The sequence below is a fragment of the Ipomoea triloba genome, chromosome 6 (assembly GCF_003576645.1).
Source record: "Ipomoea triloba cultivar NCNSP0323 chromosome 6, ASM357664v1".
Classification (NCBI taxonomy): Eukaryota; Viridiplantae; Streptophyta; class Magnoliopsida; order Solanales; family Convolvulaceae; genus Ipomoea; species Ipomoea triloba.
Window position 1 is genome coordinate 18,298,203 of NC_044921.1, and position 23,827 is coordinate 18,322,029.

Genomic DNA, 23,827 nt, shown 5'->3' on the forward strand with positions numbered 1-23,827 from the left:
AACCATGCTCATGTGTAGTAACTCGCAAAGCACACAGAAAAAAAAAAGTTACATTAGGGAGACCTTGTGTGACAGATTCAACCAAGAGAATATTGATAAGAATTGAAGTCGTGATCTTTAGTACAAAAATCATGTTCCATCCACTTGTCCGATCCACTCCTCCCGAGACAAGTGCATTTATTTTTTCTCTTAGGATGAAATTAGCCGGCCTTCTCATGATTTACAATAAACGTTAAAAGTCTTATGGTCACATGTTACCATGAGATAACATTATAGAAGAAAAACCTAACACTATTATACTTAATTGACTAAATTCTATAATAAATCGTAACGGCAATTTACGTTGTAACACAAATTTCAAATAATTGACAATTATATTTAAATTGGGTGAATAATTAGACAGATCATATTATAACAATAAATGTCGCTATATAGATTGAAATTTATAATACTAAAAATTACGCATTCTTATAAGAATTGATACCCTGCCTTGCGCCTGCGAGTTGCCTTTATTGAAGAGGGCGAGGGAAATACAAAAAGAAAGAAAAAAAATAGAAAAATAAAAAAGGGAATCAAATCCCAAGTTTGACCGGACCCAAAACATGAGAGAGACAGATTGCAGAAACCACACAGCCCTCTAAGCTGAATGTGAAGGCAACGACCCCAAAAGCCAAAAAAAGCTGTGTATTATATTCTTCTTTCTTTCTTTGTCTCTCTTGCTTTTCTTTCTTTCTTTTTGGTGTAAAACATTCATTCCAGTTTATTTACTAATAATAATATCAATTCATCCAATTCTTGAGAGATATCAATCTACTCTAATCTAATCTATTCTTAAGCGTGCTTCAGGAGAGATTTCTCTATTTCTCTCTTGATGTTTCCTTGTTCGCCCACACACAAGTTGGGGAGGTTCACGAACTTCCTGTGTCTTGTGTATGTCGGCCGACACCTCTGAAACATCTTACTGCCCCAGAGGCTCGCCGTACCGTACAGACTGAGAAAAACTTTAATCCCACCCCTCTGTTTCTCCTCTTTTACCTAGTACTGGTCTGTACTAATTTGTTTCCTCCAGGTAATTATACTATCCCCCCAAAGATCAATTCTTGATTTTTATTGTTTTTTTCTGAAAAAGAAAGCATTTTTATAGGGTGAAGATTGTTTAGCAAGTCTGAAATTTGTTGTTTTTTTGGTTTTGTTTTCTGGGTTTGTTGTTTGACAGGTTGTATTTGAGAAATTTGCTTGTAAATATCTGGAAATCGGTGGGAAGAGAGAGAGAGAGAGAGTGTGTGTTTTTGCAGGGGGTGGAATACTATGCTGTTTTGAAAGGGGAAAAGGTTGATTTTATGCAGTTGGTGAGGTTTGCTTCAAATCCCCAAGAAAATGAGGAATTTGATGGTGGATGTTGTGGTGTTGTTGGTTATGAGTTGTGGCTTTGTGGTGTCAGATGAACAGGCGAAGAGGTTGTATGATTTCAAGGAATCTTCAGTTGAAAATGACCCCAATGGGTTCTTGAGAGATTGGGGTTCATCTTCCTCTTCTAGCCCCTGCAACTGGAATGGTGTGGGGTGCTCTAATGGGGTAGTCACCCAGCTCGCCCTTCAAAATGCTGGGATTTCTGGGTTTCTGCATATTTCTCATCTCATGCTTTTGCCTGCTCTCAGGAATGTTCACTTGAATGGCAACCATTTCTATGGGAACCTTTCCTCCCCATCTGCTGTTTCTTGCAGCTTTGAGTCTCTGGATTTGTCAGACAACAACTTCTCAGATTCTTTGTTTTTGGACCCCTTGTTGTTTGCCTGCAATCGTTTGGCGGTTCTGAATCTTTCCCGGAATTCGATCCCTCACGCGGACCTCAAGTTTGGTGGTTCTATGCTGCAGATTGACATCTCTAGGAACAAGGTTTCGAATTTAGACCTTGTGGATTATTCTCTGTCCAATTGCCAGAACTTGAATCTGCTTAATTTGTCTGATAATAAGTTCAGTGGCCAGCTCAGAAGCTCCTTTCTCTCTTGCAAGAGCCTATCCGTTCTTGATCTCTCGGGCAACAACATCTCGGGAAATCTGAATGATCTTGAGTTTGGGGCTTGCAGGAATCTCACAGTACTCAATTTGTCGTTCAACAGTCTCTCGGCTTCTGAGTTCCCGCCCAGCTTGGCGAATTGCCAGAGCCTGGAGATGTTGAATATTGGGCATAATAACATGACTGGTCTTAAGGTTCCGGGGGACTTGTTAGCAAAGCTGAAGAGTTTGAGGCACTTGGTCTTAGCCCATAACCAGTTCTCTGGGGAGATTCCATGGGAGTTGGGGCAAATTTGTAGTACTCTCGAGGAGCTTGATCTTTCGGGGAACCAGTTAACCGGGGAGCTTCCATCAACGTTTACTGCGTGCTCCTCGCTTACTAGTCTCAACCTCACTAACAATCAACTCTCGGGAGGTTTCTTGACTAGTGTTGTTAGCCTTCTCGGGAATCTGAGATACCTTTCTGTGTCGTTCAATAACTTAACCGGTCCTGTGCCAATGGCATTGAAAAACTGTTCTCGGCTTGAGGTGCTTGATCTTAGTGCAAACGCATTTACAGGGAATGTGCCCTCTTGGTTTTGCTCAAGAACACCAGTTTCGTCTCTTACGATGATGATGCTTGCAGATAACAACCTTTCGGGGACAGTTCCATCCGAGCTTGGTTCGTGTAGGAACCTTAAGAAAATTGATCTCAGCTTCAATAGTCTGAGTGGTTCAATCCCAATGGAAATATGGAGTTTGCCGAATCTCTCAGACTTGGTGTTGTGGGCCAACAATCTCAGGGGCGAGATCCCTGAGGGCATTTGTTCGAACGGAGGGAATCTTCAGACGTTAATTCTCAACAACAATTTGATATCTGGAGCTCTTCCAAAGTCGATTTCGAAGTGCACTGATCTGGTTTGGGTTTCGTTGTCCAGCAACCAGCTGAGAGGAGAGATTCCCGAGGGAATTGGTGAGCTTACAAAGCTCGCGATACTCCAATTGGGGAATAACTCTCTTTCGGGTGCAATTCCCCGGGGGCTAGGTAAGTGCAAGAACCTCATATGGCTCGATTTGAATAGCAATAGCTTGACAGGTCCTATTCCAACCGAACTTGCTGATCAGGCTGGCCTTATTGTCCCTGGAATTGTGTCTGGAAAGCATTTTGCTTTTGTGAGAAACGAGGGCGGGACTGAGTGCAGAGGTGCAGGCGGGCTGGTTGAGTTTGAGGGGATTCACCCGGAGAGGCTTGCGAGTTTTCCTATGATTCATTCTTGCTCGTCGATTAGGATTTACTCGGGCACAACGGTGTACACATTTGCCAGCAATGGGAGCATGATTTACCTCGATCTGTCCTACAATTCCTTGTCTGGAATCATTCCTGCGAGCGTAGGCTCGATGAGTTTCCTTCAGGTCTTGAATATGGGGCACAATAATTTAACCGGGAGCATTCCTTCCAGTTTTGGAGGTCTTAAGATGGTAGGCGTGCTCGATCTCTCTCACAACAGCCTTCAGGGCTCAATCCCGGGGTCTCTAGGAGGCCTTACATTTCTCAATGATCTTGATGTTTCAAACAACAACCTCTCGGGGCTAATCCCGTCTGTTGGGCAGCTGACAACGTTTCCTGCTTCACGATACGAAAACAATCCGGGCCTCTGTGGCGTCCCCTTAACTCCCTGCAACACACGGAGTGCCCACGGTTCGTCAGGCTTTCACGAGCACGGGAAGAGGCAGGCAACCACTATAGGGATGGTCCTAGGCATAACCGTCTCGTTTCTTAGCTTGTGTGCACTCCTCGTTGCCCTTTTCAGGGCGAAGAAAGGCCAGGATAAGGAGGAACAGAGAGACAAGTACATCGAGAGCCTCCCGACGTCTGGCAGCAGTAGCTGGAAGCTCTCGAGTGTGCCCGAGCCTCTCAGCATCAACGTGGCGACCTTCGAGAAGCCTCTAAGGAAGCTGACCTTCGCACATCTTCTTGAGGCAACAAACGGATTCAGCGCCGATAGTTTGATCGGCTCGGGAGGCTTCGGGGACGTCTACAAGGCGCACTTAAGGGATGGCATGGTCGTGGCAATCAAGAAGCTTATCCATGTAACGGGACAGGGGGACCGAGAATTCATGGCTGAAATGGAAACCATAGGGAAAATCAAACACCGAAACCTCGTACCCTTGTTGGGCTATTGCAAAGTCGGGGACGAGAGGCTTTTGGTGTACGAATACATGAAATGGGGGAGCTTAGAAGGTGTTCTCCATGAGAGACACAAAATGGGAGCCTCAAAGCTCAACTGGGCAGCTAGGAAAAAGATTGCAATTGGCTCAGCAAGAGGGCTAGCATTTCTTCACCACAGTTGCCTCCCTCATATAATCCACCGCGATATGAAGTCCAGCAACGTCCTCCTAGACGAAAACTTCGAGGCCCGGGTGTCCGATTTTGGAATGGCTCGATTAGTAAACGCCCTGGATACTCATCTCAGTGTGAGTACACTTGCAGGGACCCCGGGCTATGTCCCCCCCGAATATTACCAGAGCTTTAGGTGCACGACGAAAGGCGATGTCTACAGCTACGGTGTCATACTTCTCGAGCTCCTCTCGGGCAAGAGGCCCATAAACACACAAGAATTCGGGGATGACAACAATCTCGTCAGCTGGGCTAAGCAACTACACAAAGAGAAGAGAAGCCACGACATACTCGACCCCGAGCTCATAACTCATTTATCAGGCGATGCCGAGCTCTATCATTACCTCAAGATTGCATTCGAATGCCTCGACGAGAAGCCTTTCCGGAGACCAACCATGATCCAAGTCATGGCCAAGTTTAAAGAATCAATGCAACATGATTCGGAGAGTGATATTCTCGACGATATCTCAGTGAAAAATTCCCTCATCGACGAGTCACCAGAAGGCGAACCCTAGCCTGCCATGATCCTTGCAGGCTGCTGTGGATTGAGCAATGGATGGTACAGATTTTCTGGGAGGGCTTTGGTTACAGATCACATTTTGGCTGTTGTAAATATTAGAAGGTGATTTTGAGACAGAAGTTATAAAAATTGGTTTAGAAAAATATGCTCCGAGTGAATTTTCCTTTCTTACAACTTCAGAAATCCTTCTTTAATGTGTTTATTCAAGTCTCATAATTTTATTTTTTTTTTGCTACCATTACCAATTTTACTGTTAATAGAATTTGAATATATACATCCTTTCAGACAATGAATCTTTAATTCCCTTGTTTTCCCTATATAAATTTACATCTAAATACTTTTTCAATATATATTTAAAATATAGACATATATCATGCAATATAATCATTTTTGCTATTTTCTTTTAAATCACAAAGTCTGTCAATTCAAATGAGGCGGGTTATGGCTAAAAAAAATTGGCTCACCAATTGACAGTTGAAAACCCTTCAAAATCTTAGCCCGCTATAGGGGTGGATTTAATGGGACAAGCAAATTCGCATTGACACTTTGGGAGCAATTTGCTTACTGCACGCACAAAGAGTGCTCTCACTTAAGAGTTTGTTCTTACACTGTCGAGAGTAAGACTTGATCTCTAGTCTTTCTTTCCTAACCTCATCCTTGTGAGACTGTGACCAACTGAGTTGTGGCAAATACCTATTATTTACTTGTGGAATATGCTAGTACATAGGGGTGTGCATTCGGTTAACTAAACCGTTTTAATCGAACCAAATTAATCGAAATTTTTAAACATTTAACCGTTAACCGAACCGAAGTTTGTGTTACCAAATTAACCAAACCGAATTTTTTTTTGGTTAGTCAGTCATTAACCAAACTTTTTAAACATAAAATTTAAAATTCTAAAAATAACACCTAAAATAATAAATCCAATTAAAATAAAATACAAATCATAATAGGAATTAGGAATTTAGGATCACATAACTACATAAGTATTTATATTTATTTAATATAAATAAATAAATATAATCCAATTAACCGTTCAGTTAATTCAATTAACCGACATTTCGAACTGAATTAACCGTTAATCGAAGTTTTAAAATTCATTTAATCATTAACCGAACCAAAAATTTCAATTCGGTTAATGGTTAACTGAAATTTTTTTGGTAGTTTGCACATCCTACTAGTGCATTGCTATGGTGGGTAGTCTGGGTAGAGTAAGAATATGAATGGACACATTACTGTTAAAAGAAAACATTTAATACTGCACGATCGAATTCCAGCTGATACGATTTACTAAATGATAATCTCACACCCCCCCCCCAAAACGAAATGATAATCACACGTACTAACAGGGTAACAAGCTAAGAACCATATGAATTATGAATGAAGTTATGCAACAATTAACAAAGTTATCTTAGAACTAAATATCACACCTTATTAAGACTATAGTGACCAATGACTTTATGGTTAAGCGTTATAACTGTAACTTCTTCAAATAAGAGGTTGCCATATCTTCAATTATTTCTTGTTTTAATTTTATCGATATTTGATATTGATTTACCTCTTGCACTTTTGTTGTTCAAAGAGCACAACTAAAGCTTTTATCTTTTCTTATTATTATTGTTGTTATTTTGCATACTTTTATGGGTGTTCCTTTAATACCCACCTTTTTATGTGTAAGGCTTTTTCTTATTTTACTTTTTACACTAATAATTAATTAAATCTAGTTTTAACTTATCTTATAAAGTGAGTACCATGGCAATGCTAGTATAACAAATTTTTCTATTAAATTTTGTACCATTTGAATTGATTAACTTATAATTAAATGTGTAAATTTGTTAATAATTAATGAATATAAAAAATTTGTGATAATTTAAGTAATATATAAGTTAAAACAGGGATAAGAATTTTCTTCTATCCCCTGACGGACAGAGAGCTAGGCAAGGGGGTGGGTGGGGATGGAGTATACTCCTGTCCTATTGTCATCCCTACTTAATTGTTGAGATACATCAATATAATATGTAATTATTGATTAAGGTGACTATATTTGATCTTTCAAGTTACTTTAGCCCTTAGTTTCGTCTTAATATTTATATATGTTTAAACCATGGCAATAAAAATTGAAAATAAATGCGTTATTATAATTTTGAACATGTAGAATATATGCGTGACTGTATGTATAACACCAAAATTGTCACATAAAATACTTAAATGATCACCTTTATATATAATTATATAATTAAGAGAGTGATGACATTTGATTTGGTACAAAATTCCAAATTCAACTCTATATGAGAGATGACATGTAGTGAATCTCCCATATGGAAGGTCATGAGATCAAGTCTCAGTGGAGGTGAATTGACTCTTTGTGCTTCAATAGGTTATATCAGAAAGTATAGATGAATAGATACTACAATGTAATAAAACTCTATATGTGAGAGCTTACTGTTGGACATATATTCTTCGTTTGAGTCGGTCAACCATGAGCAACTTAGATTGTTTACTTGTATGTGGTTCTTTACTAGTTAAGGTCACAATGCGAACTTCACCTAAAGCATATCTAAATAGTGGTTACAAACTTTCCCGTAAATCAAAGAAGAATGACTTATCAATAATTTCATAGTTTTTGTTTATTTTAATCATAACAATGCAATTAATTAAGCAAAAGAGAGGAAGTAATTAGGAAGTTGCCAAAAATCAGTATCATATGACTCCGTCAATCATGGTAATTATGATTAAGATATTGATTAGATTTTGATGTTGTGTGTTTGGTCTCTAAAATCTTAAACTTTTGGGTCATTTTCATGTCGGTTCCTATTCAGCCATGTTATGTCATTATTGAGTGGAAGCTATTGCTTTCTCTAATTTAGTCTTGATTAGGACTTACAATGTTGATTTATTCATGTCTCATTGCTTCCTTCTTCCTTCATAGAGAATCCAGTTTTAATTCATAAACACAACTTTTTTTTCTTTTACTAATTCCTATGACACCTTATATCGCTGTATTTTCCAAAGTCAAATCTCCTTTTGAAATTGTTGTAATTTTAAATTTATTTTTTTTTAAAAGAGAGTGACAGATATAATTACACCTAACCATGCATTGCTTTCTTAGGTAAATGCAGTGAATATTCATTTCAAAGTCATAATAATCAAATAGTATTGACTCAAGTAATAGATATTCGTATTAAGACTCTACGTATTCTAGTTAGGATAAGTCTATGTATCCTAGTCTTGTATTGTACATATTCTAATGTATTTTGTAACTTGTGAATTAATCAAATCATTCAATTCTCATCATTTGAGGTGTTATATTCTTAAATTTAGAAACATTCTTTCACCCTTAAGAGTTGTTGAGCATATAATATACGTACAACATGCATATAAATGTGTAGTACAACTATTAAATTAGTTTAGCTTTATAGTTGAGATGGAATACATTTTTCAATTCGGTACCAAATCTAGACCAAGACCAAACGTCATCCGATACACATGAACGGATATGTTGAGCATATAATATATAGAATATAAATGTTCATGCATCGTAACCACCTCAATCTGCATACAGGGATTAGGCTCAGAAAAAGCTAGGGCAAAGGTAAACATGGTTCTAGGTTTGGGATGGACTCATTGTGCGCAGAAATGTAAAGTTCGATATTGAGTCTTAAAACTAGGTTGTCTCAATTTACCTTATCATGCGTTTGAAGTGGATTTATGGGGTTCAAGATATTGTCTACCAAAGCCACGAAACTTTGGTTTTTTTTTTTTTTTTTTTTGAGTTGATGATTAGCAAGTGGAAACAAATTAAAGTAACAACTCCTGTACATTTGTCTTTGTTGTTGGGTCCCATCCAATTTATTTTTATATTGAAATAATAATTATGCCAAAAATTTCAAAGCTTTGCATCAAAGTTCTCCTCCCCCTAGCTTAGCTGGTGGACCAGGTCTGCCCCCTCCAAGTTCCCTTCTTTATGTGTGATTTTATAGATGATGATCATTAACTAATTGACCCTAATTATTGATAATACTGCTTAGCAATCAAGTAAACTTTGTCTTTTAGATATTATATAGATCTGATTTGATATATAAAAAGCACCCTACCATAAGCTATTCACAGTATTTTTTTAAAAAGAGTTTTTTTTTTTTTTGGGACTTTGATTTTTTTTTCTAAAAAAATAATCTACTTTTAATGTTTTTTTTTTCAAATCTATTCTTAGTCTTAAATTATCAAAATATTCTTCAGATCAATACAATAAGATGAAGTTTTTATGAAGTAATGATATTTTAGATATATTAGACTAAAAATGTATTTTTTTTTGAAGTCAAAGATTAAAAATGATATAAATTAGAGTTAATGACCCAAAGTTTAAATATTAGTGTCGTTCAATACTTCAATGGATCAAAAGCGAAATTTTGTAAAATTCATAATGTAAAGATCAATGGTCTATTTGAAAATCAGGAAATATTTTATGGAAAATCATTTATTTATAGAAAATGACTCAATTTTAGAAAATATTTTCAATTTTTTCCGTTTAAAGTCATTAATTTTTTTAATTTTTTTTTAATACAACTGACCCTATTACATTGTATTATCTGTTCATCTATACTTTCTCAACTGTTAAAACACAATGGGTCATCGCCTTCACTGAGCCCAGATCTCATGACTTCTCATATGGATAGTCATTATTAAAAAAATTAAATAGCCCTCCCTAACTTTGCCAATGCAACTTTGGAGCAATTAATTAAAGAGTCATTGCTTGATTGGGCTTTCTGATTTAGAGCTATTGACATATAATTTCATATACAAAATTGGGCTAAGTAAACTCTTGAAATATTGGGCCACATCATAAAAGAATCACAAAGTCTCGAATGGTAGTGGAATAATGCTGGAAATCCATAAGTATTTCTTTGCCTTTCGACCATTTTTTTTCCCAACTTTATTCGCTTTTTCTTGGAGATCTAACAATCTTCAACACTTTATTACTTTTCTTAAAGATTGGGGAAGAAAATGTGATAGGTTCTTGAATATTGCTTCACTGCAATAGTGCAATCACTGTATTTACAATTGAGGGTTTTTGGGATTGGATTCACTATAAACCGGATAAGGATGTATATGATGAAACCGGATAATAATTATTAGGTAATTATATTAATATTGTGCAATTATACTTCTATACGTTTAATATAAATAAATATGTATATAGAGATTACCATAAAATTACTATAGTAATCACACACGGAGGAATGATAATGATAATTTATTTTGTTCTCATAGTGGTATACCTTAATTATCAAAAGGAAAAAAAAAAAAAGGATGAGGAAAAACATGCCCGGTGGGACTCGAACCCACAATTGCTTGATTAGAAGTCAAACGCTTTATCCATTAGGCCATAAGCGCATACATTTTATTAACTCAAAAGAAAATCCTCCATTTTAATTCCCGCCCAAAACACTCCTATACTATTAATGTTTGCGTAATATTTTAAAACAATATGATTATACAATTCCTATTCGTATTATAATTTTACGTTAAAATATGTTAATTCAATTCCTAATACAACATTCTTTCCTACTTTCTTATTCGTATTACAATTGTACAATTAAATTACTAATCGTCATAATACTGTACATATATTTTCCTGCAACGTAATCTATATATATACTATTAACAAAAACAAAATCCTCCATTTTAATTTCCCGCCCAAAACACTCCTATACTGTTAAGGTTTGCGTAATATTGTAAAATATTGTAATACAAATTTCTATTCGTACTACAATTGTACGTTAAAATATTATAATATAATTCCAAATACAATATATTCTTTCCTACATAATCTATATTTATACTATTAATAAAAACAAAATCCTCCATTTTAACTTCCCGCTCAAAATACTTCTATACTATTATGGTTTGCATAATATTTTAAAATATGGTAATACAATTCGTAATACAATATATTATTTCCTAATTTCCTATTCGTAATACAATTCTAGATTTTTTTTTGAAAGCAAAATGGATGATGTATTACTATAATAAATCAGAAACAATGTCAGGAGGGACAGCGTCCCAGCACAACGAAGAGGCCTGAGCATGAGCCGTAGAAGCCAAAGTATGAGCTATTACATTACTATATCTCAAGACTAAACTAGAAGAACAATGAATAAAAGAAGACATTAGAGCCCTGCAATCATCAATAGAATAAGCCAACATAAGAGAGGAGATTAACATGCGTAGAAGACAAGTAGCGGTGAAGATTATAACAATCCGTGATAAGCTCTACTAACATCAAACCACGATCCTTGAGCCAAGACACTACCAATAATACCAATTGTATAAATAATTAGATTATATAAACATGTCTATCTTTTTCTTTTTTAATATATATACTACTTTGCGAAGAATATGACTAAATTATTAAATAAAAAATTCAACATACTCTTTTCAAAAAATAAAATTCAAAATACTCCATATATATTTCCAAATATCATCATCATTGTCAATTGTTATTTAATTAGATAAGAGGGTGTTCATTTAAACATGCTAGCTAGCTAAATGAAGATGCAATGCAGGGATCATTAGAGTGTGATTGAAGTAGCTTCTTTTTTTGTATATTGTCCATATTCACCGTCTTCGTGTCTTATTGCTAATTATTCCTTATATATGCTAAGATGGCAAAATTGGCATATATCTACACAGAAAATATATATTCAATACAAATAAATTAGGATAGAAATTTATTTCAATAACTGAGTTGTTCAAGAACGAGCAAATTTCCTCAATTTATACAAATCATAAACACTGATATATAAAACTTTCAAAGTTTCAGCACCAGATGCATATGTCTACACATTGGCTACTAATTGAGTAATTATTTGCTCGAATTCAAGCAAGGATAAATCAGAAAATATAATAAATTCAACATATTTCTTCAATTGCACTATATAATATTTGATGTTATAATTTATATAATTATTTATCAATCAAAATATTCTTATACATTATAACAAATCCATTCCCTGCATCGCAGGAACGGAATATAAAATTGGTCATTAGTTTACAACTTTTAAATTGGGGAATCCAATTCTTGGGTTTGTTTATCTAATTGTAATGCATTGAAATGGCATTAAAATTCTTGTGAAATGATAAATTTCATTCCAAAGGTAAAGTCCACTTTTACACTTCAAAATGGAAAATCCACAATGCAAATTTATTTTTTATTATAAAAATTTTACATTATTTTTATAATAACATTTTTATTATTTTTAAAATTTGATTCTAATTCTTATTTTTATACCAAATGACAAAACTATTTATTCGAAAAATCTATTTCAATTAATTACTAAATATTTTATTGAAATTAAATACGTATTCAGATTCCTATATTTGAAACAAACGCTCCCTAGTAATGACTACGTAGTACGTATAATAAAAGAAGTGAACAACTATTGTGCCTAATCTTTTAAGTTGAATGACAAAGTGGAAAAAATAATGTTGAATGAAGGGTTGCAGTTTCCAAAAAATAAACACAAAAAAATATAAAAGAAACTTATTCTTTTGAGGAACCTTTGTATGGTGTTGTTGAATTGTATGTACAAATTAAATGAAAACTTTATAAATAAAGATATTGGGGTGTTTGGTAAATAGTTGTTAGCTGTTAGCTGATTGAGTTAGTGAGTTTGATTAGTTGATAACATTAACTTATTGTAAAAAAGATGTTTGGTAAATTTAGTTGTTACTTGATAACTGATTATATACAAAATGACTTTCTCGAAAAGATGATCGGAAAAGCTATTTTTAGTAGCTTTTTGAATTTTAACATTTTGGAGCAATAATTACAAAAAGCTAATTAATTAAACACACATATTGGCGATTTAACCAAGTTAAACAGCTAAATAGTGGTCAAACAAGCCAAAAGTGATTAATTATAAATTTATTTATTATTTTCATGATAATGTGATATGTATAATTATGTTTAAATATTTTTTTTTTCTTTTAAAGTATGGTACACTGCAAATTCTAATTGGTGATATAGTGTAATTAAAAATTTGATGGGCAATAAGTTAACAATAAAATTGAAAACTACGTAGTGAATTGATTTTTTCAACTTTTTATATAAATATTTAACAAATAAATTTATTTCATTAATAATATCATAATTTCAATATATTTCTATTAAATTATTTTTAATATTTATTAGTTTATATTAATATAATTTTAAAAAATTACAACAAAATTAGCAATGTGACCATTCCACATTGCTAATTTTATTTTAAAGGAAGCTTGTAACTCCTCTATAAAGGAAAAATCTTGTTTGAGATTGTCTTGCGGATCCTTTCGGTGAGACGGATCAGGTGAAAATAATATGGAATACTTATACTCGGAAATGTAATCCTAATAAGGAATAAAGTGTTTATTACTTATATGAAAAGTGTAATACTTTTGAAGAAAAATGTAATACTTTTACATATTGATTTAAAAGTATTACATTTTTCCTTATGAGTAACAAACACTTGCTAACATTATTTATAAGGAAAAATGTAATACTCATCGCGTTAGTAGTGGGGATCCCGAGCTTGGTGCCAACAAATAAAGTGGACCCGTCATAGAGGTGCCAAGAGGGTCCACCCTTGGACAACCCACCGTGACTCCATTCCCTCCTAGGTTGAGCAATGCAATGACGAACTGATCCAATCGGTAGAGGATACCTAAGTAGAGGTGGAAGTGAAGTCGCCTAGGAGGTCAGGTCAACGTGGAGGAGAATATGCACATTGAGGTTGGTCGCCTTAGGCTATCTAGGGTGTAACAAGGACTCGTCCCATTCATTAAGTGATGGAGGACTGAGATGAGTAGTGACGATAGTCGCAACTTGGCTCAGTGGGTGCAACCCGCATTTCCTCCAAGCTTGTCCAACGAGAAATATATGTGTGTGTCTTTGTCCTTGACTAGGCCAACAAGGTTAGAAAACTTGGGGATAAATTGCGAGGTTGGCCTTGGTGGTGAGGTCAACCCACATACTAGAATTTTAGAAGGAAATGTTTTCCTTGGCTAACACGGGACCCATCTACATATGCCCTTAGTTTGGCCAACAAAAACATATTCATATGCATGCATACAAAATAGTGCAGCGAGGGCGAGCCAACATGGAAAATTTGCTCAGCCAACTAGGGTATAAAAAGGAGACTAAGTAACCTAGTTATAACTACGCTCCTATGTTTGGCTCAGCCTCTAGGGGCAGGTCATAGGGAGCTTGGAGTGAATGTTCTCTCTCGTTGTCGACGTTTCGCAACTGAGTGTGTTAGGATCGGAGTTAATAATGGATATATCATGTCGAACCTAAAAAGTAAAGCCCAAGTACAGGGGACACCTGGAAGGAGAAAAAGCTAACTACCTGACCTCAGGCTTGGCTAGGGACACGGACGGCCTCTAGAGTCGACCTATGGGGTACGTCAACTAGTGTGTCAGTTGGGCAAAGACATGCTATGTTCTTGTGGAAGTGCCTTATTTGTGGGGTACTAGTTAGAGTGTTTAGTTTAATTAAATAGCACTTCATGTCTTAGTAAAACAATCTTATTTATTATCCGAGAATGACTGACTCAGACCCATTTCAATTAGTTCTATCATATCAATGACAATTACACTAATAATCTTCTAAGAATTTAAAGACTATAGGTGTATTTTTTTTAAATAAACATTTTTATGGCATGGGCTCAACAAATATGGTGAGCTTGAGTTCTCTATATAATTTGTATTATATTATATAAATTATTATTTAGTTCTGGCTAGGCAGATCAAACTAATTATAAACTAACGTAACTAAGAATAAAATTAAACCTTGATCATAACTCCGTGAAGAATGAAGAATCTTGTTAAAAATACCAAGACAACGATATGATGACAAAATATTCAATATTCCTTATCTATCATGTATCATATTCTCATCTTACATGATACAAATATTTTATAATGATCAAATCACGTGTGATCGCACATATTATATAGTACAAAACATGTAAACTATATACGATTAATTGAAGGATAATATTAAATGCATTCTCGTGAGTATAATATAATGCAACAATGATCTATTAACACATTAAGTAAAATAATGCAATACGTGTAGTAGAAAATTAAAGAACAAGATTAATACCTATTTAACTCAAGCTGAGCCCATGCACTTCCATCCACAAAAGTATCGAAGTTAGTACATTATTATCAAATCATAAGAAATGTGTACTTAGTGGAGGAAGTATAACCACTTCAAAATCATGGGTTCTTCTATTGCTTTCTTCTTTTCACATTTGCTTCTATATATGTATGATATTGATTGTAACATAGTCAACTAAATTTATATATATACCCTAAGAGTATTTTACATATGCAAATTAGATGAAGTGTTAAGCACTAATTTATATTGATCCCTCGTGAAACTAGCTAATTCAATCAAAACAGCTATCAACTAACAGCTAATCTATCAAACAACTTTCTATAATCAGCTAATATTATCAACTAATCATACCTTCTAACCCAATCAGCCAACATCTATTTACCAAACAGGGCCATAGTCTCAAAGCAATACTAGCCCATTTAGAAACTAAGGAATGCACTTATCCTAAACACAAGTTAAACTAAGTTGTGAAAAATAACACTAAAATACTAATTAGTCTCGTATTTGTAGTATACTTAATAGTCTAACACCCTTGCAATCTTGCTCTCATATTCACTCAATCATCATCCTTGAATTATTTTTTAGTCTTGGGATGCACCCATAAAATATGTCTCTTGAGATATAAAACTCATTCAATTAATTTCACACTTTCACTTTCATTTTAACGCCAAATTATAAGTGGTTACTTTTTTATATTCAAAGGGCATTAGCATGTGATTTTAATAGTTAAGGATCGCACATCGCTATCATAGTACTCGAAGATTGAGTCTAAATTTTTGTTATTCTTTTTTCAATATCGCCTTCACTGAACCTCGATCTCATGACCTCTCATATGAGATAATCATTATATGTCATCTGATTGAGTCTATGTTAAATCTCATCGGATGAAATCAAATATAGGAAAAGAAATACTACTACATACTTTTGGTACAAAAAGAATCACATTGAACTACAACAAGTATGATAGGTGAAACATGGAAAGACGTGAGTTGTCGCGAATGGTAGACGTATGTAGAATATATGGTAGGGTAGTCCGGCCAGGACTAGGAGGAAGATGCATGTTAGTTATGTACGACTCCAATGATTGAAGTGTCATATATACTTTCGAACTCAACAATAATAATTATTCACTAGACCCGCCCGGTTCGCCACTTCAATCTGTGTATGTTCCCCCGCCCGGTTCGACCTCTGACAACATAACAGCTATCTGCACCAACACAAGGACTAGGTCTCCCAACACCTTTTGACTAAGTCTGTCACACAATAGAATGTAAAGTATATTAAATAGGTAAACTAATCCAGTTCAGGAAACCCATGAAATGCTAGCTAGTACTCCGTATTATTGTAAAATTACATCTTTTCGGAAATAGAAAAGAAAATATAATGATTACTTAACGAGCTGACAGAAAGATATGTTGGAAGATTAATTGTGACAACTATATATTCATAACCCTGGCCAAACGGCAGATTTCTGATACAATTAACTTTCTGGTGACAGATTTTGCCAACCTTAATCTGTGTGACTGTGTCTTTGGATTCTATGAGTAATTAAATACTAATTCTATCAACAATCATATCCTATAATTCTTCTTGTTAATTCCTAGGTTAGTTGACATTAGATTATCTATTAAGGAATTCTGCAGTCTGCACCCTCTTTGAATTGGTCGCATTTCTTTACTACTTTATATTAGCACCGAATTTAATACTCCACCAAATTAAAGAGACAGATTTCTTCATCTGTCAATAACTTGCGAGGATCCAATTATTTTCCATGCATCTGCACCAACTTTAAATTATGTGCCAACTTAATAATAATAATAATAATAATAATAATAATAATAATAATAATAATAATAAAATATGTACTTTTTTGAGATGACGAGAGAAAAACTATTATGAGGATTAGCATTCAATAAACCTCGATCTTGTGCAATAACTTGCAAATCACACATGAGAGGTAAAAATTGCACTAAAAAAATATTGTGCGATGAACTCGACAAAGAGGGTGTTGACAAGAGAATGGAATTACATTACCATCCTATCTCATGCATGTTCCATTCTCAATGAAAAAGAATTCATATTCTCTCAAAATTAATTTCGTGAACCAAACATGTTATTAGTTTCCTCATTTAAACATTATGATGTGATGTAATTAAAAAAAATACTTTAGCTAAATTAAATGCTTATTTTAGATAAGAGCAATACTATAAACTCCTGAATTTTTCTTAATAACTTCCCCTCCTGATGTTGCATCATCTTATTAGTAGATAAATTTAATTTTTAATTAGGGATGGGTGTCAACCAATTTGATCTCATTGGCACCCAATGAATGAAAGCCACATCATCATGAGGTAAATGTTTGGAGGGAAAAATTTTAGGTAAATTATTTTTAGCTTAGAATGCACTAAACATTTAGAGCAACATATTTTTACATTTAATAAATTAAATGTCATGACCCAATGGGGTAGCTCAAGTGGCAAGTGAGCTCTCTTTGTGGAGAAGAATTCCAAGAGAACCCTGGTTTGATTCTCCTTGGGCCAGCTCGTGGACCTAGACCCTGTAAATTTACCAAAAAGAAAAAAATTCAATGTCATATATACTATCTTATTATGTCATTATGTATGAAACAATACTTGGAATCATCATAATGTTTCTTGCATTTTACCTTCGGATATAATCAACCCCAAGTTGGATAGCTAGGTCTAACGTCAATTGATAGATACTTCTAATTTTAATATATTATCAAATTACCTTATATTTGTAGATAAGATTGGCTGTTTGAGTCCATACATTAAGCCATCCAAAAGGTGTCATTTTGCAACTAGAATAATTCCAAATCTCTGAAGTTTAGTGGAAAGATGAATGAAATTTCATCCATCTTTAATTCTTTATTTTAAGAAGAGTTAATTGTTTCATATATTCCCAACCTCATTTTATATGATCAACCTATATATTATTTATTAGTTAAATTAATTATTCTTTATCTTCTTTTTTTTTTTAATTCGTAAATGTCACATATAGGTTATTGCCTTCTGATATAGAGTAGTGTTTTATACAATGGCCTTGGCACTAATGGCAACAACTCATACACTAATGGGTTGGGTTGACTCCCACCTCCCGCTATTACTATTGATTATTCTGGCTCTCAGCTCTAATTGTTGTGTTAGTAGTAACGCTTCATGTTAGACCCGTGACCATGGCAACGCCCCTTACTCTTGAGTTGTGAGCATAGCGAAGTCGGCTAATGGGAGTCGTTGAAGCTGAAATTATTCCTTTCGAAGTTGATAACTTAATTGTATCCAACCAACTTTGGCACAAAATCTTGGGGTGGTTACTATACGCCATGACTCAGAGCCAGGACCTATCTATGAAAGTTAGCTTTAGCTTCTGCACAAAGACAATGCCTCGCCCGTGAAGTTAGCCCTTAACCAACACCTAAGTGCTCTTTCAATTCGACTAGGGGACCACCACTTTCGCGAGGCAAGGTCTCCAACACCTTTAGGGCATAGTTTTTTCCCAAACCCAATTATACTCAGAGTAAATGACATCACCATCCCCAATTCTGCCATGGGTGATTTTTCCCAAACCCTCACTTTTTTCTCCAATTCCTCTACCTTCTTCCGGAACTATTCGACCACCCCATCTTGCCTGCTAGGGTTGGCTTATGCACGGCATACCCATGCTAAGTTAGCTCACCAGAGTCACCTACCCTTTACGAGCACTAGGATTGTTATCCCCAATCTAAAACGTTGGTTTGGTCTCGTTCTAGTTTCCAGGTTGAGGACTCCTTGAGGCTTTGCTATTGGCCCAACCTCTCTTGGAAAAGTACCTCGGTGCCCTACCGCTCCAAGGTAGACTTAGAAGTCGATCGGTTGATTGACTTGCCCCTTTAAACACCTCTAGATGACATCCCATTGTTGCACTATGTTGGTTCCCAAATCCCCTCGACCCTACCCAACCCTACGCAAGGATGGGCTTTGATTAATGGCTCGTTGTTGCTTGTCGCCCACTGGTTTCCCTTGTCACACCTCACTGTTAAGTTCGCTCCTAGCGTGACAATGGTACTTCAACCTCATTCTGCGTTACCATTGGTTGCGCGAGAACCAAAATGTGCATTCCTACCACGAAGCTAGTTATTGCCACCGTCACTTGTTGTATAGCCTAAAGGTCAACTAGTAGAGCCAGTGCCCTAGCTCCTTATTGCCCTCTGTTGCGATTGTTATTTAGTTGGACATCGAGGACTCATTATAAACCAGCCATTAGGGTTTGTCGGCTCAAGTTGCTATTGAGGTTCACGCTTTGAGAACCATTAGAGTTGTTTGATCTATATCGTGCTATTTTTTAGAATTGTGAAGATAGCGAATAAATGTAGTAAAGCTATCATGCTTAAGAGTAGATCTCAAACTTTCAATGAAAGCACTAATGATAGTATTAATTGAATGTAACACAAGGAAAATTAACTATGAATATGGATATAAGAGTAAACATATAGTGAATTAAGATATTGTATTACTTATAGTGTTCAGTAAAAGTTTAGAGTGTGTCCCCTGCTTGCTAAAATGACTATACACACACATACACACATATATACAATGCTAACAACGGATCGATATAATAGCTCACATTAATTGCTTGGATTAACTCTAAATTAATTTAGTTGCCCAACGAACACGTACAATAGCATTGGCACTAATGGCAACAACTCTAACATTAATGGGCTAGGTTGCCTCCCAACTCCGGACTATTAATATTGACTATTCTAACTCTTAACTATGATTGTTCTCTTATCAATAACACTTCGAGTTGGACCCATCCAATTATCTCGTCAAGTATATTTATTCATTTGCTTTTCTTTCAATGTCCAAATATAGTGTGTGTGGAGTTTAACTGTAAGTTTAATCTTTTAATTGAGATGGAACAAATACTTTAATTTGAAATCAAATTAAAGCAAATAAAAAGTTCTAAGTTTAAATCTCCATGTTAATTCATGGACGATGAGCTTCAAACCAAGCATTTATTATTAATTTCAAAAAAAAAATGTATATATGTTTTGAAAGTAAATATCCATAGTACAAACTCTTTATATTTGTTTTTGAACATTATCTTATAATTTTTAAATTAAAATTTTTTTAAACAGAGTCAGTAGTACTCAAAAAATGTTATTACAATAAAAAAAATTAATTATTAATAATTTCAGATAAATCTCGTGAAGTAAACCATACATAAAAAATGAAAAATAACATGATGGAGTATTAAAGTTTCATTCAAACTCATCATATAAAATGTCAGTATTCTCTGTATGCAACTATGGAAGATTCATTGCGTGCAATATTGCATGAGAGCTCCTTGTTGATCCGCATGACTTGCTTACAAGGAAGGAAAAAGAAATTTTAATAAAAGAGGCTAAAATGGAAAGTATACCAAATTACCAACTTGTAATTACACCCTGTAAACTCTTTTGCATTTATTTCAATTTTATATTTTCTCTTTATTTTTCGTTCTTTTTTTTTTTAAAATCAATTTAAAACATAAGTTTACCTACACTTATTTTTTTAAATTCTTTATTTTTCTTTCTCCAACTCCATTTTAATATCATAAATAATCTAGAATCTATACACTATGAAATATTACAATGTATAATTGAGCGATAATGCAATAACGTAATGATATTATTGATTATAGTAGTCATGTCTAAATACAATTTCAAGTTACAAGTGAGCTCGGAAGTCTTCGAATAGATTGGGAAATGTAATAGACTTATATTAAAGAAATCAAATCTCTCTTTAAGTTGCTAGAGCGCAATATTTATAAAATTGTAGCAGGGAACACATTCTGGAAATTTGTTACCAATGCTGACATGGTGGACAGTTACATGTGGCTTTGGTCGGTTGTAACATATGTCGAGCATCGATGCAATATAACATTAAGACGGTGACAGTTGACATGATGTTCGTATGACCAAAAACTGATTGATCCCGAATTTCGCCTTCCCAGGTTGGGAGGTCAAGAAAACTCTAAAACTGATAAGATCTAGAATTATCCTTATAATTTAGGCCACCATTTTTTTTCAAATAAATAAATAAATAAAATTACATCACATCATGAGAAAAATGAATAAAACTAAGAATAAAGAACTGAATTCATGCTGGCAACCACTCTTTTAAATTTTTCTTTCTTTTTTATTCCCATAAATTAAAATATTCAAAAAATAGCATGAATGGTTCCAAATAAATGGTCACAAATAAGTATACCTTTTGTTGTCTCTTTCTCTATTCACACCTTGCACGTAATGTGGACACTTAGACGGTCCACGAAACTCATTCGATTCTCTCCCTCTCTCTCTGTGTATAAGATATTGTTGTTTTTGTTGTATGCACATTTATTGCCTATATATTAAATAAATAAATTATTATTGTTGTTGCTTTTGTTCTTATGTGGCAATATAATGGAGACATTAAGGAATTAATTAAATATTTAATCTTGGGGGCTCCGAAATAAGTCAGCCAAAGCAGAGCAGTTAAAACAGCCACGAAGTTTTCACCGATGACAATATGACATTACACGGTTAGGCTGTGCTTGGAAACCAAATAATGAATTTTGAAAAATGTTTTATATTTTCCTTTTCAGTTTTTGGTCGTATTTTAAAATTTTATTTTAATGTGTTTGGTTTTTTTTTTTTTTTTTCAAAAAGTAGCAGAATTTTATAATTAAACATCGATTTTTTATATTAAAAAAAATCAATGTTATTTATAAAAAGAAATTTTAAAAAAATTGAAAAATAATTTTTCATTTGAAAAAAAAAACAGAAGTCGGCTTCGAACCGTTGGAGATGAAATTTAATCTGATTTCCGACAGAAACCATTGATGCGGGTTCGTCCGTAGATGGAGAAGGTTGTGGTGAAAAATGACCTCCTCCAAAAAAAAAAAAAAAAAAAAAGGGAAGTCATTTTACAAAAAATTGACTTGATTTTTCTTTTGATTTCCATTGACTTTAGTATTTTTCTCTCTTTTTAAACACTGAAAATCTGAAAAATGATTTTCAAAAATCGTTATTTTATGGGGTTTCAAATACAGTCTTAATTAATTTATTATTTTTTAAATTTTAGTTTTGGTTTTCTCGAATTAGATATTTCACTTTATTTTAATTTTTGTTGTTCTTTGTAAACATTCTGAAGTGGACTAGTTTTGGTCCGGACATTAATGTGTCAGTTAAGTACTCGACTATGAAGTTTTCTAAATTATACTTTATTTCATTTTAATGTGTTAGTTAAGTACTCGACTTTCAACCCAAAAATTTAATTTCAATTTTAATTGTACTGTTTGACTATACAGCAATTTCGTATTAAGTACTTGACTATCAAATTTTCTAAATTATACAATCTAATCTTTATTTTCTAGTTGGGAGATATTTATGGTGTGTGTGTGTTTTTTTTTTAAAATACAGTTAACTATATTACATTGTAGTATCTCATGACCTTCTACATGGGAGAGTCACTACATGTCATCTGAGCACAAGGTGCTTAACATATTTATGGTGTGTTTAGTTCAAGTAGTTATGTAACATTACATAAGTAATGTGAGCATGATAATGTTAAATGTTACTATAACTTTGTTTGGTTCAATTTATAAGATTACCTCAGTAATTTTATATTACTGTCACATAGAATTTTTAAATGATGTTAGAGCTAATGTGATTTCTTCCTTAGGTATTCTTAAATTACTTTTCAATACTCAATTTTGCACTTTTGACCTTATGGAGAACCCCTTATACTAATTAAAAAAAGATTACAATAGCCCTAGGAGATAGGTCTAGTGAATGAGAAGTCTAACTTAAGACTTTCTTCTAGCAGTAGAGTGGATTTCACTTGTCGCGAATATTGGAGGTTTGGGCTTGGATTGAGCTTCTTGTACAGCTAGATTGGCTCGATTTACCTCATCAAGGGTCTGGGAGCTGAGACAAGTTCATGATGTCCAAGATATAATTCAGCAAAGGTGAGAAACTTTTGTTGTAATAATAATAATAATAATAATAATAATATTATTATTATTATTATTATTATTATTATTATTATTATGACAATGTATTATAATTTTATGTATTTGCTTATTTATATTGAGGTTATTTATTTAATTATGCAACATAACCTAAAATATAACCCCAACTAAACATGTTAATTTTTTATTTTTTTGTGCTTCCTAAACATGTTAATGTTACATTCTTACAATTCCGACTAAATATACAAGGTAATTATATATATATATATATATATATATATATATATATATATATATATATATATATATTTGAAAAGGACAAGGTAATTATATTTTACATTCTCGTAATCGCGCATTATTTCTTAGAAGGTAATCTCACATTTCGTGAACTAAATGCTCTCTTAAGTTTAAGTCAAGCTTACTACGAAAAATATAAAGTGTATTTTTATGAAGTATTACTCTTATCAAGTGATTTGCATTGATGATTTTCAAAACAAAAAAACACAAAAAACAAAAAACAAAAAAAAACCAAAAAAAAAAGTGATTTGCATTGATTGGGTACGTGATCTCATAACATCTCATATGGGAGAATCACTACATGTCGACTGTGTTTGGCAAAGCTTATTTAGGAGCTTATAGCTTATTTTAAGCTACTAATAAGCTATAAACTTTGTTTGGTAATGTTCTCAAAATAAGCTAGTAGATTAAAATAAGAGCTTATTTTGAAACGCTACTTGGGGTAGCTTTTCAAAATAAGCTA

The 23,827-nt window shown here is 33.8% G+C and overlaps 1 protein-coding gene across 1 annotated transcript; it reads left to right on the forward strand.

The window, feature by feature from the left end:
• The first annotated feature begins 590 nt into the window (after positions 1-590).
• On the forward strand, positions 591-5,158 carry LOC116022140 (receptor-like protein kinase BRI1-like 3). Its single transcript, XM_031262721.1, has 2 exons — positions 591-1,069; positions 1,217-5,158. Exon 2 carries the CDS (start codon positions 1,378-1,380, stop codon positions 4,906-4,908), a length of 3,531 nt encoding a protein of 1,176 aa, XP_031118581.1. The 5' UTR covers positions 591-1,069; positions 1,217-1,377; the 3' UTR covers positions 4,909-5,158.
• The last annotated feature ends 18,669 nt before the right edge of the window (positions 5,159-23,827 follow it).

Excerpts from the sequence above, each read along its gene's own strand:
- LOC116022140 (XM_031262721.1), top strand. The coding sequence starts at position 1,378 with ATGAGGAATTTGATGGTGGATGTTGTGGTGTTGTTGGTTATGAGTTGT.